The following is a 23,777-nucleotide window of genomic DNA, read 5'->3' on the forward strand; positions in this document are numbered from 1 at the left end:
AAATGGGGATATCCTCCCCATTTCTCAATTCCTCCCTCCAGGTGTAGAGTCTAGGGCAACCCTTGGGCTGTCTCAGTCCTTTGCTAAGCAAAGGCCAGATGACACAATAAACCATCCTTAATCTTTCAAAAGCTCCTGCACCAATGCTAAGAGAGGGCACAACACTCAGGGAAAAATTGTTGTTGTTGTTTAGTCGTTAAGTGGTATCTGACTCTTTTGTGACCTCATGTCCCACTGGGATACTCTGTCCATGGGATTCTCCAGGCAAGAATACTGGAGTGGGTTGCCATTGCCTTCTCCAGGGGATCTTCCCCACCCAGGGATCAAACCTGTGTCTTTTGTATTGGCAGGTGGATTCTTTACCACTGAGCCACCAGGGAAGCCCCAGGGAAAGACTGTTTTTTCTTTTGTGGTAAAAACACCAGAATTGCTTGCATATTGCTTTTTCATGCCTCCCCAGCTACTGTATTGGGTTGTCATGAATCTGTTCATAGACAAGCCAGAAACATGAGACTTTGCATTGCCAGCAGGTCAAAAACCAAACTTCCTTCCACTAGTGGATCAACTGAGGTGATCTGCTGCAGATACACATAAGGAACCATGACCTCCACCTGCCAGTTCACAACTTCACTTGTGTTGATCTCCTGACAGACATGATTGCCTCCTTTTCCCTACCCTATCCTGCCTTTACTGCCCAGTTCAGTCTCTCAGTTGTGTGTGACTCTTTGTGACCCCATGGACTGTGACACACCAGGCTTCCCTGTCCATCACCAACTCCAAGAGCCTACTCAAATTCATGTCCATCGTGTTGGTGATGCCATCCAACCATCTCATCCTCTGTCGTCCCCTTCTCCTCCCACCTTCGATCTTTCCCAGCATCAGGGTCTTTTCCAGTAAGTCGGTTCTTCACATCAGGTGGCCAAAATATTGGAGATTCAACTTCAGCATCAGTCCTTCCAATGAATATTCCTTTGCTGCCCTCCTGCTTACAATTCAGGACAGACACCCTCTATTCCAAAAAGCTCCCAGAAACCTGACTCCTCCACTTGTCCCTAATATTTGACACATGACTGAAGTAAGGACTCTTAGCCCTGAGTGATTATTTCCGTCACAGCAGTAATCACAATTGTCACTGGCCCTTCCTTGGACTGTGAGCTTCCTGCAGGTGGAAGCCATACCCACAGAACTGAGCAAGGGGTTGAGTACATAGTAGGTGCTCAATAAACCTCTGAGTAAATTAGGCTTACACCCTTTTGAGGTATAACATACACACAGGAAAGTGCATACATTTGCAATGTACATCAGTGAATTTCTTCGTATGTGTACACTGAGGTATAAACATATATAATAACCCCCAGATGAACACTCTAGAACATTCTCCAGAGGCTCCCTGGAAACAACAGGCTTTAATAGCTCTGAGAATAAGCCCCATCCATCCTGTGAAAGAAGTTGGTTGCCAGTAGTTAACTCCAAGAGGATATAAGATGCTCTGATTCATCAAGGTAGAATGCTCTGCAAAGGGAAGGAACATTTTATTCTAGAGAAAAGTGACAATGGGGATGAAGGAAGAGAACATTTAAAAAATGAAAATAGGGAAAAGTGAACATAATCGTTTACCTTTTATCCCAGCCTCCCCAATCACCCAGAAGCACCAGTGAGGCCAGGTCTGAGAGATCTCAGAACTCCTGGTCACTCCATCACAGCACCTGACCCCTGCCCTGATGCCTGCTGTGACCACAGTGACTCTGGCCAAACCTGTGTAACACACCCAAGCGGTGCTGCGTCTCAGCTCCCCGCTCACTTGTGCCCTCCATAGACCAGCGTGCATTTTGGAGCCAGATGACTTTGTCCACAAGTCGGAGAGAGGAAGCCCCCTGCCACAACGCGGTGGCCTGGCGGTTCCTGATTTGTAAAACCAGAGGGCCACATGCTTCCGGATGGACCCAAAATGTTTCGCCCCCACCCCCTCTCCTCCCGGGCCCTTGCCTTTCTCAATCCAGCCTTTAAATCATCACGTTGTTCTTAAGAGTCCTGAAGATTTCGGCTATGAGGGTGCAATCTGCTCCTGCAAGGGCACTCGGTGGGGATCAATGGGGGCTGAAACACGCTGCCAGGCTCAGGGGCGCCCCATTATGCCCTCTAAAGCTGCAGGATGAGCGATCAGAGGCCCTGGCTGGAGAAAGTGAGGACGGCCAATTGCTTCCGCCCGTGGCCCGGAGACTCCCTTTTAGATAAGCGGGCGGGCGGCGGCTGGGAAGGGAAAAGGGGATCACTCCGGTGGCCCCGCTTGAGGGCCCCCGCTCCCCCGGGGACGCCGCCCGGCCCCGCCCAGCCCCGCGCCAACCCGGCCGCACCCACTTCCCCCGGGAGGCGCCCCGCCGCGGCCGACGCTGACGTCACAAGGCACCCAGCCGCCGGCGCCCCGCGGTGCGCGCCCCGCGCGGGGACCCGCCGCCCTCTCGGCGCGACACCGAGGCGCGCGCGCGCGCCCGAGCCCGTCCCCGCCCGCGCCGCCGAAGATGGCGAGCCCGGCGCCCCCGGAGCCCGCCGAGCAGGGATCCCCGGCTCCCGCCGCCGCCCCCCAGGCGCCGCCGCCGCCGACCCGGGCTCCCCCAGAGGAGCCGGAGGGGGCCGCGCCTCCAGAGGAAGGGGCGGCGGCGGGCGCGGGCCGGCAGGTGGAGGAGGCCGCGGGCGGGGTGGCCGCCGTGGTGACCTGGCTGCTGGGGGAGCCGGCGCTGTGGCTGGGCGGCCGCGCCGACGAGCTCCTGAGCTGGAAGAGGCCGCTGCACAGCCTGCTCGCCTTCGTCGGGGCCAACCTGGTGTTCTGGTGAGAGCTCGGGATGGGTGGGGCGGGGGGTGCGGGCTGGTGACCTTGGGGCGCCCGGGAGCGGACGGAGGGCGCGCCCGGGACCCGATATGGGGTTGGTGGGGGGCGGTGCACGGCGGACCCTGCGGAGGAAGGTACACGCTCAGGCCCGCTTTCGCGGCCACCCTTCCCCGCACAGGTGTACACACACTCCCAACTTTCCTCCAGACTCACCTCCCCCTGTAAGCAGCTGTCATCCCCGTGGGGGTAGCCCAGCCTCGCGGGCGAGACGATGGGCTGACCCCGCACGCACCTGGACCGGCAGGTGTGCCTCCGAGCGCACTGGACCTTTGGCTTTCTGAAACTCGCAGGTCGTGACCTGCTCGCCCAAAGCCCGCCGGACCACACGCACTTGAACCTGTGTCCGTTCTTGCCCCCAGAGAGGGCATATCTGGACCAGCTTGGGCACACGCTCAAGACTGAGCCGTCGCCATCAGTCAGCTGAGACGGGCACCGAGTGATTTGTTTGCCCATCCCACCCGGAGGCTTGGGTGTACTGTCTCTACTCCCCGAGAAGAAAACAGGAGGCAGACAGGTGGATTATGGACATCACCCCGCTCCCCAGGTGTGCGTAGTGTAAAAAAGTCTTATTTTTAGCTGAAGAATAAAGAGACTACCCAGGAATGTTCTCTGAAAAGCCCCTGATCAACAGGTTTGTCTCTTCCAAAAGCGCCCTTCGCCCTAAAGACGCGGAAATGTCTGGCTGCTTCGTGGAAGCCCCTGCCTGGTCCTCTGTTACCAGTCTGATGGGGGTGGAGAAAAAGCTGCTTTGTTTCCGCCTGTGTTCTCATAACAAGCATGACCGACACTGTGCAAAATAAGCAGAGCTTCAGTGACCCATACATACCTTGTCACAGGACATTGGTTTCTTAACCTTAATAAAGTTAGGAAATAAATAAACGAACAAAACATACCAACCTGCCACTTCCTGGGTTAGCTCGTTTAACCATAATGTTTATCTGCAGATCTGTGCCAGACTGATCTTGTCTTGAAACAAACTGTTTCTTAATAGAGCCCCTGAGTGTGAATTAACCTTACTTTGGGTCTCTTAGCTATCATTGTTTCTGGAGCTTATTCTGTATTTCTCTAACCTGTTATGAAGTTATAGTGAGCACTCAAAATCAGGAAGATATATGTATGATGGTAAATTGGACAACAATAGTCATAGGGCTGTATCTCTCTCATTTTACCAATGAGGAACATGTTTTTAAAATTATTAATTTTAAACTTTATTAAAAAAATAGCTAATAGCCTCAGAGTTCACAAGTTTAAGGTACAAAAAGTTAAACAGTCTGTAAATGTCTTTCCTATGTCTCTCTCTGGCTACCCACTTTCCTACCAGAAGCAACCAGTGTTACCGGTTTCTTGTGTATCTTTCCAGATAGTGCATATTTCAACAAATACAAAATATTCTCTGCAAATTGTGGACTACTGTCTGGGCTATTTTTCTTCTTAGCGCACTTTGGCGATCACTTTCTTGTGATCAGCTGAGTCCCACTGTATGGATGTCACACATTAACCTGTCTCCTACTGACAGAATAAGATTCTTTACAAACTTTTGCTATGACAGCGTTATAGCTAAGGGTCTGAACATGCATTATTTTGCATGTAAGCAAGTATTGCTGTAGGAGGAAGTCCCAGAAGTGGAATTGTTGGATCAGAGGGAATGTGCCCTTGTAGTTTTGATGGCTGTCATTGCATTATTATACTTCCTTGGAGTGTTACCAATTTATGCTCCTACCAACAATGCATGTGACTGCCTATTTCTTTTTATACCCTTGCCAACAGCATTTTGGAGAAGGCAATGGCACCCCACTCCAGTACTCTTGCCTGGAAAATCCCATGGACGGAGGAGCCTGGTAGGCTGCAGTCCATGGGGTCGCTAAAAGTCGGACACGACTGAGCGACTTCACTTTCACTTTTCACTTTCATGCATTGGAGAATGAAATGGCAACCCACTGCAGTGTTCTTGCCTGGAGAATCCCAGGGACGGAGGAGCCTGATGGGCTGCCATCTATGGGGTCGCACAGAGTTGGACACGACTGAAGTGACTTAGCAGCAGCAGCAGCAGCAACAGCATTTTAGCAAACATTTTGATTTGTAAATCTGATAGGTAAAAAAGGCTATCCAGTATGGTGTTATGGTTTTGCATTTCTCTGAGCTTGAGCATTTTTTATTATGTTCAGGAACCATTATAATTATCTTTTCTATGCATTATCTGTTTACAGAAAACTTTTATCCGTATTTTTAATTGAGTTATTAGGCTTTTCCTATTGATTTGTTAGAACTCTTTTTATATTAAGAACTTTAGCCTAATTTCTATAACATGAGTTGCAAACATTTTTTCCTGTGATATATTTTTAATGTCTATTGAAAATAATGATTTTTGCATTAAATAATTGAAAGGCATATTTAATTTTATTTGGGAATGATGTCTTCCATCCATATATTTTTTTAATAAGTATGATAGCAAGGCAAACACTGGCCATAGGTTTTCTGTTTATCTGTTTTGTTTCTCCTTTTTGGAGAATTTACAATCCTATGTGTATATTTTCATGGACAGAAAAATGACTGTCCTGCTTTTGAAATTTGAAGTACTTGCTAATTGGAATTTCTGACCCATTTATTAATTTCATTAAAATGTTGTAGTTTTCCCCATTGTTGCTCCTAGGTTGAAATATTCTTTCAAGGACTTTGTTTTCTCTAGTGTACCTCTTATCAAGCTATCTTAAATTATGTGGCACTGACATTCTGTGTCCCAAGAACTCTAAAACTGTATTTTTATGCTCACTAATGTTTTATTTATAATAGTGAAAATTGAATAAAACTTAAATGACAAAACATAACACTAGTTTCATAAACTGAAGTACTATGTCTAAAGAGTAGATCATGTAGTTAGCAAAGTATAATTAAGTATACAGCATAACATAAAGCTCTGTTTTGTTTTGTTTTAATAAAAAATCAGTGTTCGAAGCATGAAGAACCCAAATTTGTATGAAGCAATCATGATGATTTCACTTTCACTGATGTTATGTTTGTGAAAATTAACTTTTTAAATACATATTTTTGACTGTTTAGTACCTGGTACCAGCAGTAGCTCTCAGGATTTTGAGTCTGAGTTTAAAAGCTTTAACATTTATTATCTGCCCATTTTTTGCAAGATTTTAGTGCTGTGTATTGGAAGGACAAAAGCTGAGACAGGGGCATGATGGTATGGGTATAACTCAAGGCTGAATGGCATGAGTGTGGTTGAAGAGTCAGAGAAGGAATCATTCATTTTGATGCAGCTTTTTGTTGGGCAGGTGGCATCCTGGATAGATGAGGCTGTGGGGTCTTCTTAAGGAGACCATGCTTGAATCCGATTTTGACGGACAGGAATGATTTGGGTAGATCTAGTGCATGAAGGCAATGGCACCCCATTCCAATACTCTTGCCTAGAAAATCCCATGGGCAGAGGAGCCTGGTAGGCTACAGTCCATGGGGTCCCTCAGAGTCGGACGACTGAGCGACTTCACTTTGACTTTTCACTTTCATGCATTGGAGAAGGAAATGGCAACCCACTCCAGTGTTCTTGCCTGGAGAATCCCAGGGACGGGGGAGCCTGGTGGGCTGCCGTCTATGGGGTCGCACAGAGTCGGACACGACTGAAGCGACTTAGCAGCAGCAGCAGCGCATGGTAGACAACACTCCAGGCCTAAGGAATTGGACTTAATGTACTTGTTTCCACCAATGTATTCAACTGATGCAGTGCCACGTGAGGCAGTGGGAAAAAGTAGGGGAGATGAGACTGGCTAGGCATTTTGGCGACCCATCTGGGGGCAGTGGTTGCCTCGAGTGTCATACTTCATGTTTGGATCTGTTTTTTCTATAGGCAATGGAGACCCCAAAATGCCTTGTGTAAGTGCCCAGGAATATTTTAGTGGGCAGGTAAATTGTGATTTATTCATTTATTCTTACCATAAAATTCTTTCCATAGAGCAATAAAAATAAACTGGAGCTATAGGCAACAATGTAGATGAATTTGACAAATGCAATTTGGGGAAGAAAAGCACCTTTAATAATATGTACAGAATGATTCAGTTTTTTGAAAGTTTTAAGATGTCCAAACCTGAACAGTATTGATTAGGGATATATAGATAAAAGACATTCTTATCTGTAAAATCAAGAGTAGAGGGAGAAGGTTTGATCACAGAAGGCACATGAAAGGTTCTGGAGTGTAGGTAGTGTGCTGTTTTTTGACTTTGGTGGTGGTAGTTATCTGATGTTCAAGTTATAATTATTTTAAAACTGTGGTTGTGTGTGCACATTCTTATCTTTGATGTATTTTTGAAAAATACTAAACTCCTAAATAATGCTTTAAACAATTGTTATTTACTCAGAGCTCAGAGGAGAATCCCAGGGCGGAGCCTGGTGGGCTGCCGTCTCTGGGGTCACACAGAGTCGGACACGACTGAAGCGCCTTAGCAGCAGCAGCAGCAGAGGAGTTTAGTACAATGCAGACCATATAGTTCCTGTCTCAAGAAGCAGGGTTTCCACAACCTGAAATAGATTGGGCAACAGTCCAGTAGTCATAGGGTTGGGTCTCTCTCACTTTACCAATGAGGGACATGTTTATAAATTCTTTTTCTTATCTTAAACTTTATGGATTTAAAAATGGCTAATAGTGCCTCATAGTTCAGAAGTTTAAAAGTATGAAATTAGATGTCTTTCCCACGCCTGTCCTTGACTGCCTGTTTCCTCCCAGAGGCAACCAGTGACACCAGTGTTAAGTACACCATCAAATAGAACGAACCCAGTGAAACAGAAAATGCCCCATTTGCTTTTGTTTTTAAAGAAGTAACTTCATGCAGTATACTGTCAATAAAAACACACACATTCTAAGGGAACAGCCAAGTGTAAACACCTGTGGAATCAAAATGGCAATCAAGATCTAGAACATTTCACCTCTCTTAAAGGTTACTTTGAGTTCCTTTCCCATCCACACCCACCCCAGGGATTGATCTGTTTTCTCTCACTGTAGATTAGATTTGTCTTCCCTAAAGTTTCTTGTAAATGATACTTTATAATATGATGTCTTTTGTGCCTGGCTTTGCTTACCCAGCGTAAAGCTTTGAGATTCATCCTTATTGTGTTTATCAGTGGCTTGTTTCTCATTTTCGCTGACTAGTCCGCCTCTTTGGGGGCTTTCTGGAGGGCTCAGTGGTAAAGAGTCCACCTGCCAATGTAGGAGACACAGAAGTTGCGGGTTTGATCTCTGGGTTGGGAAGAGCCCCTGGAGGGGAAAGGGCAAGCCATTCCAGTATTCCTGCCTGAAAAATCCCATGGACAGAGGAGCCTGGCGGGCTCTAGTCCGTGGGGTCGCACAGAGTCGGACAGGACTGAGTGAGCATAGCACAGCACTGCTGCTTCAGGGATATACCACAATTTGTTTATCCATTTGCCAGTGGATGTTCTTTTGGGTTATTTTCATGGTTGGCTGTTATGAGTGAAGCTATTGAAAAAATTCAGGCACAAATCTTTGCATGAAATGTCTGGTTTTGGTGAAAGGAGTGACGAGCTCTCACTGTGTTTTGTATGGCCATATGGTGATTGCCTTGGATAGCAAGGGCTGGAGGAGAAGGTCCCTCTTGTGCTCCTTGATGGGAATGATACTGAAATTGAGTCCTTCACGATGCCACCTAGAAAGCTGCTCTGATGTGATTTAGTCTTGAACCCGCAGTTGGAGACCATGCATGCAGAGAAGTCTATGCTGGGCCTTTTTCCTCAGAGCATCTGGCACTTCATGGTAACAATACCCTCCACTTACATGGTTAGTTCAACTGCAAGAAAGTGATTAGCCTGAGGTGATGACGCAAGGGTGTGCCTGGCAGGAGACCTTGAGTTCTCTGACTTTTGCCATTTCTCAGACTGGGCACCCGTGCAGTCTGGAATGCCCAGGACCCACTGAGAGTCCTTGGAGGCCTGTCCTCTAGAGTTGGTTTGGAAGGTTGCAGAATCCAACTCTCACTTGATGTCAAGAGCCCCCTTATGCCATCACTGTTGGGTTCAGTCAGCTGATGTCAGAATGGTGTCCCTCAAAGAGCCAGTAGCCACCAGCATCGTCATGGCCATCTCCGGGGTGCTTGTAGAGATGCAGATCATGGGCTCCACCCCAGTCCTTCAACCAGAATCCCTGGAGGTGGGGCCAGAACATCTGAGTTTTCTCCAGCTCCCCAGGTGACTCAAGTTTAAGAATCACTGCATTTGAGCACTCTCTGGGATCATGAAATCTTCTCCATTAAGGCAGCATTTCCACTGCAGGACAACTCTTGACTAGCAACTATTTTTCTAATACTGAGTTAAACTCACCTCTTTGTTACCTCTCCAGCTGCCCAAGATCTGGGCTCCCTCCCCACGACAGTCCTTTGTCTGTTTCAAGATTTGTTCTGTTCTCCATTTCCACTGAGTCTCTTTTCCCCAGGTGAGAAATCCTGGGCTCCTTCGACTCACCAGGCTCTTCTGAACACGCTTCAGTTTATCCACATTCCTCCTCAAATGCAGCATTCTGAGATGCTCTGAACAGTGTGGGTTTTCCCCCATCCTCCTGGACAGCATCCTTCTGTTCACATGGCCTGAAATAGAAATTCTTTGTTCTACTTGATAGTAACTCCTTTGACAGCCGCTACTATTAATGACTGCTGCTCTCCTCAAATTGTGCCTGTATATATAAATGTAGAAGCAGGTAGAGTTTGTCAAACTACAAATATTAAAATGATTAAAGATGCTCACAGTTAGCACCTCATTTAAGTCTTACAGCAACAAGAGAAGCAGATATTGTTCCCTTTTTACAGAAGAGGAAACAGGCCCATAGAAGTTAATTGAATTATTAAAGATGACTTTGTACTGTTCCATAGAAAATTTGCAGTGATGGAAATGGTCTACATTTGTTCTGTCTTGTAGGGTAGCAAATAGCCTGCTGTGGTTATTGAATTTACAGTGTGTGGCTAGTATGACTCAGGAACTGTATGTTAAATTTTCTTGAATTTAAACTTCAATTTAAATAGCCACATGTGGTTAGTGGCTGCCATATCAATAGCCCAGTTCTAACCTGGCTCATGGGCCTAGGTCATGAAGCCACATACTTTCTTCTTCTTCTTTTTTTTTTTTAATTCTATCACTCTAAAGAATAATAGAAGACAGATATGGGAGCAGACTGGAGGAGGCATGGCAACCCACTCCAGTATTCTTATCTGGAGAATCCTCATGGACAGAGGAGCCTGGAGGGCTACAGTCCAGGGGGTCGCAAAGAGCTGGACATGACTGAGCGACTAAGCACAGCACAGCACACATGGGAGCCAAAAATTGGGGCTTACATTTTACAAGTATTACAGAATTTCACTTAATGGTTTCAGTATAGGTGAAAATAACTTTATTGGGAGAGGATTGTTTCTACATTGAGAGGGATCTTTTTAAGCCTATTAGCAAGTCTGGTCCACACCCCCCACCTTATCTCAGCTCCATCTGGGCCTGAGGAGCCATGGAAGAGTGTCTGCTTCAGGCCTACATGGTGCTGGGCCCAGAGGGTATACCAGAAGTCCCCGGTCTGCACTTGGCTCTGAGAGCTTACTCTCTGCTTTTGGAGATATAGCTGGTTCAGTGAATTGGTTGAAACAATGTATCACACTTCTAAATTGCATGCCACAGGCTCTCTAGGGCTTTACAGTTTAGGAATAGTGAATATCAGAAAGGTTTGGAATAGTTGATAAAAGCTTTGTATGATTTACTGTATGTATAGCCTAGCTTCCCTGGTGGCTTATAGGTAAAAATACTCCTGCCAATGCAGGAGACACGGTTTCAATCCCTGAGTCGGGAAGATCCCCTGGAGAAGGAAATGGCAACCAATTAAAGTATTCTTGCCTGGGAAATCCTGTGGACAGAGGAGCCTAGCGAGTATGGTCCATGGGGTTGCAAGACTTGGTGACTAAACAACCACAACAAAATAGGCCTAGAAGAGAAGATGTAACTGTAAAAGTAAGGTTAACAATGAGGGTTTTCTGTGTGGGACAGACCCAGGAATAAATGGGGGACAAGCGCTGGCTGTTGTCAGTCTAGGGAGACTCACCTGCCTCAGGCTGAGGATATAGGTTATAACCCATGAGATCGTGAAGAGTCGGGCAAGACTGAGTGACTTCACTTTCACTTTTCACTTTCATGCATTGGACGAGGAAATGGCAACCCACTCCAGTGTTCTTGCCTGGAGAATCCCAGGGACAGGGGAGCCTGGTAGGCTGCCATCTGTGGGGTCACACAGAGTCGGACACGACTGAAGAGACTTAGCAGCAGCAGCAGCAGCAGAGGATATTCCCCTATACTGTACTTGTATATATATAGGCAGGTATAGTCTGTCAAACTACTACTATTAAAATGCTTAAAGATGCATGGTTAGCCTGGATAGGGTGAGGATGGTTTAAGGAAGGTCTTGCAAAATAGAGAATCTTCATGTCATTGAAAATCGTGGACAATTTTTATTTTCAGCAAACGTTTCTTGAGTGGTGGCCGCATGTGCTTATTATTAGATCCGGGGTGCCTTTCACGAGCCTCTCTGTAAGGCTGTTTTCTAGATCTTGGTCCTTGAAGACCAGGAGCTGCTGGTGGGAGGTCCTAAGAAAAAGGGCTGTTTTTAACCAGATTAATGTTTATTCCAGAAACCCATCAGGTTTTCTTCTCTAGTGTAATAACCACAAAGCTCATTTTTAGTGATTTCTCACAGTTTTATGGTTATGCTTATTTGGGTAATAACTTTGTCTCAGCTTCTTCTTGCTACTCTTTCTCTTCTTGTCCTGCTGTGCATGAATGTTTTTAAGCTGCCTGATTGATCCAAACGAGTACAGATAAATGTGTTGTATCATTATCCCTAGCTGCTGGGAATATAGTGATGACTAAGACACATTCTCATCCCTGGTGAGAAGTGCAGATTAGTAAGCAAGTAATTCTAAGGTTATGCTGTGAGCACTAAACTATCACACATGGGCCAAGAGGAGCCAATAGGATTTCCTTAGGCAGCAAATGAGGGTATGGAGACTGGGGAGAAGACAGGATGATCAGTATATAAAAGTGGAAGAGAACTAATATGTATTGAGCAGTTATTATATGCTGGGTGCTCAGTTGGGAGAGGGAAGGGTGGAGATCGGGGGGACAGGGACAGCAGGGGCTCTGGGGGAGCCCACGGGGGCTGGACTTAAAAGACACCTCCTCCTCTGACTCCTGAGGACCACGGGGAAAGCTGGGTGCACCTGGCGGGCAGGTGGCCGGGGGCCCCTGCCAGTGGTGGCTAATTTCTCTTTGAAGGAAGAGGATGAGCTCCTGAGGTTGAGGCGGCTTAGGGAGGAGGAGACTGACTCTTGATTTCATGGGGAAGGATAACAGGAACCCAGAAACTATTGGGTGCGGCGTGCAGGGGGGAGCTCGATTACATTTTCTTGGCTTTATGTGTGTGTGTTTGGCCGTTTCTTCAGTGAATGCATTTTTATCAGGCAGGAGGGTCAAAGCATGGTGTCCCCGAGGGGCCAGGTCAGCTCGAAGCTGGGTCTGCTAGGATTCCAACCAGCAAGTGCCCTTTCCTGGCCAGCACAAAAATGAAAATACATTTTATCATGTATTTTCAACTTTGTCCTCATAGACCAATGATTTTTCAAGGTGCATGTTTCATAGAAGAGCACCAAATTTAGTGTTGTGGTCACCTCTGTGGTCTGTGAGCTTTAACAGGAAATATTTTCGGGGAAGTTAACCATTTGCTGAAGAAGCGAGATCGCCTGTGTCTGGGGTTTGCACGTGTTACTACACACACGCTGTCAGAAGTGTACAATGCAGGTATTTTCAAAGATTCTTTGTTCTCTGCCGATTTCAGTTCATTGGGGCAGTAAGTGTTTTTGTCTCGGGCATGAAGGCAGCATTCCCGAAAGGAAAACAGGTGGAGCGAGGTGTGACCGCCTCCCACCCCAGGTGGCATCATCTTCTTCTTGTTTAGTTGCTAAGTCATGTCCAGCTCTTTGTGACCCCATGGACTGTAGCCCTCCAGGCTCCTCTGTCCATGGGAATTCTCCAGGCGAGAATACTGGAGAGGGTTGCCATGCCCTCCTCCAGGGGATCTTCCTGACCTGGGACTCAAACCCCCCTTTCTTCTGTCTCCTGCATTGGCAGGTGTCTTCTTTATCACTAACGCCATCTGGGAAGCCTGAAGAATGCTATACAGGAAAATAAAATACTCTTTTTTGTCTCTCCTCTCCCTCTTAATTAGATCAATGAATTCCACCAGATTTTTAATAAAATTAGAGCAGTCTCTTGCTCACCTCTTCCCACTTCCAAGTCCTGTTTCTCAGGGAAACTGTTGTTAATTTTCTGCTTTTAGCTCTGTTTAGGCTTTTCTAGATAATGTGCTTAAAATGCCATTTCTTTTTTTCCCCTGCATTTATTTTATATTTACATTAGTAAAATTTGCGGGGTATAATTGATGAACGTTATATTAGTTTCAGGTGTACACTATAATGATTTGATATAAGGAGTCGGACACGACTGAGTGACTAGCACTTTCGCTTCCTTGACTTTAATTTATATATATTGTGAAATGATCACTCCAGTAAATCCAACATCCATCACCACACATGAGTGTGTGCTTAGTCGCTCAGTCGTGTCCAACTCTTTGCGACCCAGTGGACTGTAGCCCACCAGGCTCCTCTGTCCTTGGGATTTCCCAGGCAAGAATACTGGAGTGGGTTTCCAGTTCTTTCTCCAGGGGATCTTCCCCACCCAGTGATCGAACTCATGTCTCTGGCACCTCCTGCATTGGTAGTGGTAAAGGATTCTTTACCACTGTGCCCCTAGGGAAGCCCTATCATCATGCACAGTTACAAAATTTTTTACAATGCCATTTCTGGATTTAGCAATCCGTTGACCTCCTCCCTCTACTAAAATGAGGTCACCGTTTCGGGTTCTGTCTCAACATCAGTGTGGTTCATACGCGAGCTGGAGGAGGATGCCATGTTCATGGTCCCTTTCTGGTACAACTATTTTGCCCTTGCTCCTAGCATTTTTTTCTGTTAGGTCTTTGTAACTCTCCAGCATTTCTAGAAAACTCCTTCTGATAAAGGTCAAGCCTATCAGGCCCGCACTTCAGTTTCTCTGTCTCTTTCCCAGGGAGCCCCCTCTCTTAGAGTCCTCATTCCCCACATTGTCCCCTGGGCCTCCTCTCCCCCAGGATATCTGCATCATCGCTTCACCCCCACCTCCAGGGTGAGAGCCTCTGCTACTGGCCCGCTGCTGAGAGCAGGGTCGGGACAGTCAGCTGAAATGGGGGAGCCCCCGTTTCTTCTCCTTGAGGTTATTCCTGATAGTTTAAGGTTTCCTTGTGTTCGCACTTAGCCTGTCTGCTTTCTCTGTTGTTGCACTCTTTCTTGGTAGACTCTTCATCCTGAGAAAGCACACCCTCTACCTTGGAGAGAGGACAGAGAAAACAGCACATTTTGGGAATTTGTGTGTGGAAACGTCTGTATCTCACCCATCCAGTGGGCTGCTGGTTTGGTTTGGCGTAGAATTCAGAGCTTGAAGTCATTTTCCTTTAGAATTTTGAAGCACCACCCTCTCTCACTCGCATCCAGGGATGCTTTTCACAGATGGATACCTTTCCAGTACCCTATCTTGGTAGATCGTCTGTAGTTGGTCCACCCGATGGTTTATCATTTCTGGTATTTGGTTAATAAACTCAGGAGTCGGCCTGAGTGCTGTTACTATAGCTCGTGCCTTAGCTCTTTGGGGCAAGCTCATTCCTCTTTGCCTGACTGACTTCTGGGACCTAAAGTCCGCTTGTCTTGTGAAGGCTGCATCTGACTTCAGTGGTCCATTCTCGAGGTGGATGGAGTTGAACACGGGCTTCTGTGTACCTGTCAGGGCTGCTCACGCAGAAACGAGGCTGAGTAACACCTGTTGCCCCACCCCATGCCCACCCCCCTGGTCCCACAAGCTTGGCTGAGTCGTGCCCCCTGGGCGTCAGGCCTGGTACCTGACCTGGCTTTGTGGAAACTTATATCCTAGGATTGGAGAAGGAAATGGCAACCCACTGCAGTGTTCTTGCCTGGAGAATCCCAGGGACAGGGGAGCCTGGTGGGCTGCTGTCTATGGGGTTGCACAGAGTTGGACACACTGAAGTGACTTAGCATAGCATAGCATAACATACATCCTAGGATAGGCTGGGCCTAACTGAACTAAAAGGCCGGGAGAATTCATACCTTGACCTCGTTAGCACAGTGCTCAAAACAGATGGTTAAATAGCATGACCAACTCAATGGACATGAATCTGAGCAAATTCTGGGAGATGGTGAAGGACAGGGGAACCTGATGTGCTGCGGTCCATAGGATCACAAAGAACCAGATCCAACTTAGTGACTGAATGATGAAAACCACAGAACAAATAGTTTCCTCACTTGTCACAGACCAGGACTCTTGAGTCCAGAGTCACTGCTCAGTTTCTGGGTCTGGTGTGGAGCCGAATGCTACGTAGGTGCCCACGTCTGCTTTGTCTGCTTCCATAAAGCCTCATGGGTGCTTCTCTGTGTGTGCTTTGCTGACCTGTGCAGCGCTGGATGAAATGGACATCTGGAGTTGCAGATTGCAGCCCAAGAGTCATTGAGTAAATCTATTAAAATCAGCTAAGACCCTGAATGCCCCAGTTCTCTGATGGTACTGACCTGCTTTCGGTATTTCAAATAACTGGGGAAGAGGCTTAATTCTACAGTCAAGTTGCAGTTGCTCTGACCTAGTAAACTGTATTATTTATTTTGTTAGTAACTAAAACCTTTCAAAGGCAAGCACCTGTGTGATGAAATAAAAGGTAGGTGATCTTTGCTTCAGTTTAATCACCTCATTTTATAGATGAAGAAACCGAGGCCCCAGGCCTCACAGAGAGCTGGTGACAATGCAAACCCTCCTCCACTTTAAAAAATATTTTAAGTTGATAATGTTGTATTTTCAGTTTTATTCAGTTCAATACATTTTTCTTTTTCTTCAGCCGCCCCCCCCCTTTTTTTTTGGCTTCATGGCATGTGGGATCAGACCCGCGCCCCTTTCAGTGGATGCGTGGAGTCTTCACCACTGGACCCCCAGTGGGGAGTCCAACCCAACCCCTTTTGAAAACTGCATGCTGCCAAGTGTGGAAGCAGTGAGCGAGGAAACTTAGGAAGGGGGAATCATAAGGTTCCCAGGGCAGAATCACTCTTCAGATTTTGCAGGCCTGTATAGAGGCTTTGCTGAGTTGATCCAACCATGTCTTTGGGGGGTCTTGAGCATCTGCAGTAGGTATATTGACTGGTCTCCCCAAGACTTAACCTCATGCATTTACTCCAGATTTACCTGCACTTCTTACCTGCTGTCACAGGAGCCAGTTCGTAAAAGTCACTTTTGACATAAGGGGACTTTCTCCTCTCTCAGTAGTCAAGGCTTACGTTTGATCGCGTCTACTGGAAACAAGAAGTCTACCGTCCAGGTGATGGAGCTCCGCCTTCTTTCAAGTGATGAGGTAACTCCATCCTGGGAGACCTTTCAGAGGAGACTTGGTGTCACTTGAATATGCCTTTATTATTCAAAGGAAATATTTTTACATGTTCTTGAACTACAAATGGATAACATTTGCTCAAGTATCACTGAGACCTGTTAAATTCAACAACGTACTCGGTAACTTTGTTTTCAAACCCAGCTGAAGGACTTTTTTGTTGGTAATAAAGTCTCTTGAAAAGAGCTCTTGACCTCTTCCCCTCAAGCTCTCCTGTAGCTGCTACACATAATAAAAACAAAAACAAAAACAAAAAATTATGTGCACACTCAATATTTTTTAAAAATTGAAAATTTCAGGGGAAATAACAGCCAAATAAAAAAATAAGGATTAAAGCTATTCATTCAAACAGTGAGGTTTAGGGACTGATACACAGGACTTCCCTGTTGGCTCAGACGGTAAAGCGTCTGTCTACAATGCAGGAGACCCAGGTCCAATCCCTGGGTCAGGAAGATCCACTGGAGAAGGAAATGGCAACCCACTCCAGTACTATTGCCTGGAAAATCCCATGGACAGAGGAGCCACAGAGAAGCCTGGTAGGCTACAGTCCATGGGGGTCGCAAAAACAGTTGGACACGACTGAGCGACTTCATTTACTTACATACACAAGATTGCAGCTGCTACTGATTTGCCCAACTCTAGTCCCCCAGGGGAATTTCACGGGTAGTCCGGAGGTGGCCTTGTGTGCTCTTGCTTGGGGCTCTGTTGCTCATGAGTTGCATAAAATCCAAATCCATCTTTGTCAATGGAGGAAACGGCTCATAAACTGGAGGAAGGGATGGTAATGAAATTCCTTCTGCGGCTGAGTTCCTGTCGTTGAATGGATATGTCTTGGACTATTGACTGTAGCTTGGAAACCTTACTTCATCTAAGTCATCTTTTTAGAATGAATATATATTTCCTTGTCATACCTGATGGTTTTAACTTCCAAATACCTTTGGGATAAGTTCAAAACAACACCTTGCGTTGTTACATTGTGTAGGATATCTGAGAGTTATAGCGAGGGACTTTAACTGGTTTATTTTTATAGTTTATGAAAAATATGGTACATATGTGAAATTACAGACCTTTTTCTTATAAATTACATCCAAATATTTAAAGATATTTAACAATGATGTTTCCCTTTTCGCTCAAGTTCCAAGTTTCTTAGATTTTAAAGTATAAGCTAGTGGAAATGGAGAATACGATCTTAGGTTGTTTTTTGCTTTTCTAATTCACTAGTAGGAGCAGACTCTAGTTTTCATTTATCAAAGTGGAAATTGATCATTTCCATTCAAAGCTTCAGTTTTAGTAATATCCTGAGTATTTTAGCTCTGATGTTGTCCATGGACTCTCTGCTGTGTGTGGGTTTGCCTGGCGCACAACGTGGATGTCTTAAGCCTTATCAGCCCCTGATTCATGCCACGCTTGCCGCGTGCCTCTGGCATCCAAAAGCGAGGCTGTTAAGAGAGACCCGTTGTTGGGTATTGTCTTCAGAGTGTCAGAGATGATCTTTTCTTCTAGTTAGAGCTCCTGGATGTGTGGAAAGAAGCCCTGGCTCATAGTGCTTTCACGTAGGCCTGGCTGCTTAGACAGCGTGCAGTCATCGGCCAGGGCACCGTCCTCAGGGACCTGACCAATCACATCATTGCAGCAGGGCTTTATTCAGCACCGTGGCAAGTTCAGAGGGCCAGACTGACTTCCCATTAGAGAGATACATATTCACCTAGGCCAGAGTCCCAGGGCCATCATCTTATCAGTTGCTTTTCAAAAGGTCTTCCAAAACTCTGCAGGAATATTTATGCTCCATAGGCAATTACTGTCCCTTCCCCCCTACCCCCTCCATTTTGGCAAGCTGTTACTGTTGTGATAGTATGATAGTGTGCTTTAGGGAGTTCATTATTCACAATAACGTTAATTACATGCATAATTATTTAATTATGTTAATTTACCCATCCATTCAGTAAACACTGAATGAGCCACAATGCCAAAAGGCATTCTTGAGCACCCGCGACCAGCCAGGTGGTGGCCTTGTCCAGGGGTGACCTTGGTGAACTGGACAGAGGGGATCCTTCCCTCCTGGAGCTAATGGTTTGGTGTCAGCAAATGATAAACAAGCAAATGAATGTACAGGTGGGAATCAAGATGAGTCATGAAAGGAATAAACGTTTTTCTGGGAAAGCAGTAGGGTGACGAACATGATCACAGTCAGCCAAGGAGACTGGTTCTCCGGGCTCTGTTGCTACTGAGCGTGACCACAGGGCAGTGTTTTGACCGGGTGCCTTTACCAAGCTTTTGAAAACGCCTTTTGCCAGAGAACTCCTGTCATCCTTGATCAAAATAGCCAATCCCTTTTGAGAAAGCAGTTTTGATGTTCTGATGTAGCTGACTGTGTGGTTGGGGTCATTTTTAAAAGATGTGTTGGGAGGGACTGGTACCTGTACCTGTTTTCTGGTGGGTGGAGAGAGCTACAATGTGATCCAGCAATTTCACTCCTGGGCATGTATCTGGGGAAAAAATAATTCAAGAAGATAGATGTGCCCCAGTGTTCACTGCAGCTCTGTACACAATAGCCAGGACATGGATGCCACCTAAAAGTCCATCAACAGAAGAATGGATAAAGAAAATGTGGTACATATGTACAATAGAACATTGCTCAGATGTAAAAAAAATAAAACAATGCCATTTGCAACAACATGGATGGATCTAGAGGTTCTTACACTGGATGAAATCAGTCAGACAAATATTATGTGATAGTGCTTATATGTGGAATATAAAAAAAGGCTACAAATTAAACCATCCCATGGTTGGGAAGATCCCCTGTAGGAGGGCATGGCAACCCACTCCAGTATTCTTGCCTGGAGACTCCCAAGGGTAGAGGAGTCTGGTGGGCTACAGTCATAGGATTGCAAAGAATCCAACAGACTGAAGCTACTTAGCACTCAAGCACGAGCTTATCTATAGAACCAAAACAGAGTTACAGCTTTAGAAAATAAATGTAGGGTTACCAGGGGGTAAGGAGGAGAGGGATAAACTGGAAGATTGGGATTGCCACCTGTGCACTACTGTATATAAAATAGATAACTAATGTGGACCTATTGGGGACCTACCATATAGCACAGGGAACTCCACTCTCTGTGACGGCCTGTATGGGCCATCTAGAAAACAGTGGATGTGGGCATCTGTATAGTGGATTCACTTTGCTCTGCACCTGAAACTTGCACAACATTGTAAATTAATTATTCCCCAATAAAATTTAAAAAAAAAGACATGTTAACAACTGACCGAAGGCATCTTTCTGTCGTGTGTGTGTGTGTGTGTGTGTGCGCGTACACGTGTGCCAAGTCATGTCTGACTCTTTGCAGCCCCATGGACTGTAGCTCACCATGGCTCCTCTGTCCATGGGATTCTCCAGGCAAGAATACTGGAGTGGGTTGCCATTTCCTCCTCCAGGGGATCTTCCCGACCTGGGAATCAAACCTGCGTCTCCTGCACTGGGAGGGGGGTTCTTTACTCCTGTGCCACCTGGGAAGCAGTTTTACCTCACATTCACTTCTCATCTGATTGAAATGCCTGCTTATGACTGAAATGTGGATCCTATCCGGTGTCAGGCTCCTCGTGTCTGCTGTTTGCCGTTGCACTGAGGCGTTTTCTCTTATCTTTCATGTTTAATGTCAGATGTTATAAACACAGAGGCGGAGTCGCTCATTTGGAGACCTTAGTGAGAAACTGTTGTCTTTGCTCATTATGTTTGCTTTTACTCTGCTTCCAGGCATTGTTTTTCACGGGCGTTGTCTATATGTTTGAAGAGTTAATTTGGCGCTGGGAATCTCAGGTGGCATTCTCAGGAGGACATGTGTTTTCCGTTGGAGGTTGGTGAGGGCCGTGCTAGGGGACGGCTTTGTCTCCCTTGTTTAATTAGAGAGAGTTGCACCACTGCTGTGCAGGTGTGCACAAGAGGACAGGCCTGTCGGGTGATGCTCACACCTTCTAGCACACCCATGGGAGTTTTGAAACTGCGTGTGTTACAGCAGGTGGCTTGGTTTCCTCCTATAACACTCCCAACCACCATTTATCTTGTCTTTCTTTTATTGCTCCTTTTGGACAGACAGTCAAAAGCATTAAACCCAGCATCTCCAGAGATTCCCTTTTTTTCTGTAACCATTTTTTAAATTGAAATATAGTTAATTTACAGTGTTGTGTTAGTTTCTCGTGTACAGCAAAGTGATTCAGTTATACACACACACACACACACATCTATCAGGTTCTTTTCCTCTATGAAAGCGAAAATGTGACAGTGTTAGTTGCTCAGACGTGTCTAATCCTTTGTGACCCCGTGGACTGTAGCCCTCCACGCTCCTCTGTCCATAGGATTCTCCAGGCATGAATACTAGAGTGGGTAGCCATTCCCTTCTCCAGGAGATCTTCCTGACCCAGGGGTTGAACCTGGGTCTCCCACATTGCAGGGGGACCCTTTACAGTCCGATCCAGCAGGCAGACCCTTTATAGGTTGTTGTAAGACACTGAGTGTAGTTGCCCAAGCTGTACATTAGGTCCTTGTTGTTTATTTTATATGGAGTAGTGTTTATGTGTTCGTCGCAAACCCTGTCTTCCTCCCATCTCTTTTGTAACCGTAAATTTGTCTTCTATGTCTATGAATCTATTTTGTTTTGTAAATAAGATCTTTTATATCATTTTTTAAGATTCCACATACAAGGGATAGCATATGATGTTTGTCTTTTCTCTGTCTGACTTCACTTTTAACAAGTCAGGGATGCATTGTCATTCAGGTCGTTATTGCATCTCCCAGGCTCTCAAAGTGAGCTTTTTTTTTTTTCAGTTTTTTTTTCTAAATTTTATTTTATTTTTAAACTTTACAATATTGTATTGGTTTTGCCAAACATCGAAATGAATCTGCCACAGGTATACACGTGTTCCCCATCCTGAACCCCCCTCCCTCCTCCCTCCCCATACCCTCCCTCTGGGTCGTCCCAGTGCACCAGCCCCAAGCATCCAGCATCGTGCATTGAACCTGGACTGGCGACTCATTTCATACATGATAGTATACATGTTTCAATGTCATTCTCCCAAATTTTCCCACCCTCTCCCTCTCCCACAGAGTCCATAAGACTGTTCTATACATCAGTGTCTCTTTTGCTGTCTCGTAGACAGGGTTATTGTTACCATCTTTCTAAATTCCATATGTATGTGTTAGTATACTGTATTGGTGTTTTTCTTTCTGGCTTACTTCCCTCTGTATAATAGGCTCCAGTTTCATCCACCTCATTAGAACTGATGCAAATGTATTCTTTTTAATGGCTGAGTAATACTCCATTGTGTATATGTACCATAGCTTTCTTATCCATTCATCTGCTGATGGACATCTAGGTTGCTTCCATGTCCTGGCTATTATGAACAGTGCTGCGATGAACATTGGGGTACACGTGTCTCTTTCCCTTCTGGTTTCCTCAGTGTGTATGCCCAGAAGTGGGATTGCTGGATCATAAGGCAGTTCTATTTCCAGTTTTTTAAGGAATCTCCACACTGTTCTCCATATTGGCTGTACTAGTTTACATTCCCACCAACAGTGTAAGAGGGTTCCCTTTTCTCCACACCCTTGATGTAATTGTCTATGGTTTCACAACTTCACTTACCCACCAACTATATTTTAATTGATGAATTCTTTTCCTATTAAGAAGATGAGGAAATGCTCACTGTTTTAGTTTGCCTTCTACTATTGGGGGTGAGAAGGGATTTTTCTAGTGATGAAATATCAAGTTCTTACCCCAAGGAGGTCATCTCAGAACCAGATTTGTGGCTGTCATTTTGCATCTCAACTCTTGGTTTGATTTCTCTTGGGCTAAACTTAAACCTGAATGATGGTCTTTCCTTTATTTTTCCTTACTCAGTTGCTTTTTGGATTGAGATAGAGTAGAAATAAATGCTCATGGAGGCACACAAGTGTGTGCGTGTGTGTCTGCCTCTCTCATTGTATGTGTGTGTGTTTGTGTGAGGCTAAGGAGGAGGGGTGAACAGGAGGTGAACTAGCTTCTAGCAAGATGAGCCTGGTTAAAGAACTTAATCTCTCTGAGCTTCGGTTCGCTCGTTTGTCAAAAGCAGTGAGGATTACGGAGCCAGATGCCTCATGTTCTCAGCACTCCAGCCGTGAACTCATTCAGGCTCATGCCCTGGCCTCGTGGCTCTTTTTCAGAATCACAGTTTCCCACTTAAAAATGCTCCATTAAATTGTGTGTTACCACTTGTTTGTGCTGTATATCAAAAGTTATTCTTTTTTTCATCATAAGATGTGAAAGAAGACAGTAAAATATTCTTTTAAATAAAAATAACTTCTTAGGGGCTGGAGGCCTGATTTATAGGTTACCCTGCACTGTCAGGAGCAGGCTCCACCAATCCAGGGCAGAATAATTTTGTGACAGTAGCGCTCCCTCCCACCGGCAAGTTCCCACGTGTTCTCCATCCGGGAGGGTGGGAGAGGCTCTGCTCCGCCTGCTCAGGGATCCTGTAGGTCCCAGGACCAGGGGCTGGAGTTGGGAACCCTGAAGAATTGACATCCATCAAAAAAGATTCGTTCCTGGGGCTCCCTTGGCAGCTCAATGGTGAAGACTCTGCGCTTCCATGCAGGGGATGTGGGTTCCATCTGTGATCAGAGAATTAAGCTCCCACATGCCGCGAGGCATGGCCAAAAAAGTAAAAATTAAAAAATTCATTCATATCCAAAATTTACTCTTGGTTTGGAACACTCCAGAAACACATTTGAGGCCAGGGGTCCGTGAGGCAGCTGCTGGTCCTCTGTCATGCCTTGTGCACTGATGAATAACGTAACCCCCTCCCCGGCCCCATATATCTGTCTCTGTCTCTCTTTTCTCTTTTCACTGGACTCATAGGAAAGAACCAGAAAGGGTTTTCTTACCTGGATGACAGAGCACAGTCTTGGGCCTGGAGGCAGCCCTGTCAATCAGAATCCAGGCAGGCAGTGGCCGTGCGTCCAGAGTGGGCCCTTCTGGTGGCCTGGGTTCTCCCCTCCTGTGCCAGCAACTGGAAGGACACCCACTGGACCTGCACACGTGCTTTTGGTTTCTACTCAAGTTTGGAAAACGTCTCCCACCCTGTGTTGGTCAGGCAGTCACCCAAGTAGGATTATAGTCTCCCTCGTGGCGCAAACGGTAAAGAATCTGCCTGCAATGCCGGAGACCTGGGTTCAATCCCTGGGTCAGGAAGATCCCCTGGAGGAGGGCAAAACCCAGTCCAGTATCCTTGCCTGGAGAATTCCCATGGACAGAGGATCCTGGCAGGGCTACAGTCCATGGGGTCACAAAGAGTTGGACATGACTA

The 23,777-nt window shown here is 46.0% G+C and overlaps 1 protein-coding gene across 1 annotated transcript in view; it reads left to right on the plus strand.

Annotated features, from left to right (window-relative positions):
* The first annotated feature begins 2,507 nt into the window (after window positions 1-2,507).
* Window positions 2,508-23,777, plus strand: part of RETREG1 (reticulophagy regulator 1) — a 159,988-nt gene continuing 138,718 nt past the window's right edge. Inside the window, exon 1 of the mRNA XM_027519999.1 lies at window positions 2,508-2,827. Within this exon, the coding sequence (XP_027375800.1) occupies window positions 2,520-2,827 (308 nt within the window). The 5' untranslated portion in view covers window positions 2,508-2,519. The remainder of the gene's footprint in view (window positions 2,828-23,777) is intronic.

Source organism: Bos indicus x Bos taurus, chromosome 20 (assembly GCF_003369695.1).
Source record: "Bos indicus x Bos taurus breed Angus x Brahman F1 hybrid chromosome 20, Bos_hybrid_MaternalHap_v2.0, whole genome shotgun sequence".
NCBI classification, from domain to species: domain Eukaryota; kingdom Metazoa; phylum Chordata; class Mammalia; order Artiodactyla; family Bovidae; genus Bos; species Bos indicus x Bos taurus.